This window comes from Olea europaea, unplaced genomic scaffold (genome assembly GCF_002742605.1).
Source record: "Olea europaea var. sylvestris unplaced genomic scaffold, O_europaea_v1 scaffold2098, whole genome shotgun sequence".
Taxonomy (NCBI): Eukaryota; Viridiplantae; Streptophyta; class Magnoliopsida; order Lamiales; family Oleaceae; genus Olea; species Olea europaea.
Genome location: NW_019238917.1, coordinates 1,032 through 3,841, shown reverse-complemented (window position 1 = coordinate 3,841; position 2,810 = coordinate 1,032). Strand labels below are relative to the sequence as shown.

Here is a 2,810-nt window from a genome sequence, read left to right as displayed (position 1 = left end):
TTAAAAAAAAAGGAGGTTTTTTTTTTTTTTTTTTTTTTTTTTTTTTTTTTTTTTTTTTTTTGAACTTTCTCGGTAAATTATAGTTATGGCTTAGTATGGACTCGCATCAATTGTCAAAAAGGTGTGCCATTTCAAAAGGTCTTTTCGACAAATATCCATGGTCCTGTTGGATATGGGTATGGCATGATAAGCACAGTTGGAGTAACATAGAAGAAAAGGAAGTTATACAAATGGATAAACTGGCAAAGTTTCTATTTTCACAAGATTTCTTTTATTGACCTGAAAATATCTTCTAGGCGTGTATAATTTTGATATCATAACCAGGAATTATTTGCAGGTTGATTCTGTATCATGCTATTGTAAAGTCGATTCAGGCTTTAAAACTGTTGTTGGGGCAAGAAAATTTGTCCCAGGATCAAAAATCTGCATCCAACCTGATATAAGTCCTCACGCACACAAGAAAAAGAACTCCCGCAGAGAGAGGACCAGATTTCAGCCACCGCTTCTGCCTGGTCTTCCTGATGATCTTGCAATTGCTTGCCTCATTCGAGTGCCTCGTGTTGAACATAATAAGTTGCGTCTAGTTTGCAAGAGATGGAACAAGCTCCTGGCTGGAAACTTCTTTTACTCTCTCAGAAAAAGTCTTGGCATGGCTGAAGAATGGGTATATGTCATAAAGAGAGATCGTGATGGACGGATATCATGGCATGCTTTTGACCCAACCTACCAAATGTGGCAGCCACTTCCACCTGTGCCAGTGGAGTATAGTTCGGCACTTGGATTTGGCAGTGCTGTTGTAAGTGGTTGCCACCTGTACTTGTTTGGAGGAAAAGATCCATTAAAGGGATCTATGAGGCGCGTGATCTTTTACAGTGCTAGGACAAATAAATGGCGCAGAGCACCAGACATGCTTCGTAAACGGCATTTCTTTGGTTCTTGTGTCATTAATAACTGTCTCTACATTGCTGGGGGAGAATGTGAAGGTATCCAGAGGACACTTCGTTCAGCTGAAGTTTATGATCCCAACAGAAACCGCTGGAGTTTGGTCGCTGATATGAGCACGGCTATGGTTCCATTTATCGGGGTAGTTTATGATGGCAAGTGGTACCTAAAAGGACTTGGATCACACAGAGAGGTTTTGAGTGAAGCATATATCCCAGAAACCAATACTTGGACTACGGTCGATGATGGGATGGTTGCTGGGTGGCGCAACCCAAGTATCTCTATGAACGGGAAGCTGTATGCTCTGGACTGTCGTGATGGTTGTAAGCTTAGAGTATTTAATGAAGCCACAAATTCTTGGAACAGATTTATTGATAGCAAGCTCCACCTTGGCAATTCTCGTGCTTTAGAGGCTGCTGCCCTTGTTCCTTTGAACGATAAGCTCTGTATAATCCGTAATAATATGAGCATCAGTATGGTTGATGTCTCAAACCCTGACAGACGAGTGGAGACCAATCCTAATGTTTGGGAAAATATTGCCAGTAAAGGTCATTCGAGATCACTCTTCACAAATTTATGGTCAAGTATAGCTGGGCGAAGTGGATTAAAGAGTCACATCGTGCACTGTCAGGTTCTTCAAGCATAAGATAGGCCTCCCTGTCGTTCAGGCTTTTGTTAAGTTGCGTTTCACTCTCTCCATTTGAATACATTTGTTGTTTCAGATTATCAATTTTGGTTTCTGCACTTTTTAATTCTATACTTGCCTTTATTGGTTTACCTTTTTAAGTCTATATTTTATGTGGAGGTTGAATGAGTGACGATATGCAACATTTGGAAAATAGAACATTCAGGAGTCTTGAATATAGGGAAACAATGAACCTTCATCATCAGCTTGCAGATGAAGTTTGATCTGGAAATTGACGATTATTTCAACCTTTTTTATTAGGTAAACATGGACTTCTGAATGGAGCATGAAACACAGAACAGAACAGAAATATGAGGTCAGGTTATATTTTTATTCAAAAGAGGGAGCAAATATATTGTACATGTTTGTTGATTGGCTCCTTTGCAGTTTGTTTCTTATGGGTTATTGGTAGTTTGTAGTCTTGAAGATCTTTTGTGAATACAAGTGGCATTTGAACGTTGAGAATATTGAACTACTGTTATTTTTTCTAAATCAAATATGTCACTTCATTCACTTGCTCACATAATTGGCTTCTTAATATTTATTTTCAGGTCATTTTATTTTCTGTGTTAGTAGATATAGTGCAAAATTGGGTTGAAACAAATTGTCAAATGCATTGTTGTGGAATGTTGAATCATTGTCAACAACCCTGCTTCTTGGACAGACCCCCTCTCCAATAGGGGGCCACCATGTGGTCGCCCTGTTTTTGGGCCTGTTTCCAAGCCTGTCCAAATGGCTTTTCTTTTAGGCTATGTTTGATAGCCCAATTTTTTCCATGGAATATGGAAAACAAATTCCAACTTTCACTTTTGGCTTGTTTAATTGACAAAATTTTCTAGGGAATTGATTTTCCCATTTTGGCCGCCACGTCTGCATTTTCTTGGTTTTCATGGCTTTGTGCAATTGAACAAATTCTAGGAACAATTGTAAAAGAGAATATTCCTTAAATTGACAATTTTCATATAAAACAAAGTCAAACGAACGTCAAAAGATAGATGATTTTTGGATATTTTTTATTTTTATTTTTATTTTTTTGTAATGGAAACAAATTCTAGGAACAATTGTAAAAGAGAATATCATTTAAATTGACAATTTTCATGAAAAATAAAGCCAAACGAACGAGAAAAGACACTTTTATTTCAATATTTTTCAAGTGAAAATTATACTAATCAAACAAGATAAT

General features: G+C 37.4%; 1 protein-coding gene across 3 annotated transcripts in view; it reads left to right on the top strand.

The window, feature by feature from the left end:
• LOC111380134 (F-box/kelch-repeat protein At1g55270-like) overlaps nucleotides 1-2,092 on the top strand; it is a 13,542-nt gene extending 11,450 nt beyond the window's left edge. For 2 of the 3 annotated variants that reach the window (XM_023003616.1, XM_023003618.1), the window contains one exon: nucleotides 338-1,719. In XM_023003616.1, coding sequence (XP_022859384.1) covers nucleotides 338-1,588 — 1,251 coding nt within the window. In that variant the 3' untranslated portion in view covers nucleotides 1,589-1,719. Of the gene's footprint in view, nucleotides 1-337; nucleotides 1,720-1,888 lie in introns of those variants that run through there. The other variant, XM_023003617.1, reaches the window with a different exon arrangement.
• Nucleotides 2,093-2,810: the final 718 nt, after the last annotated feature.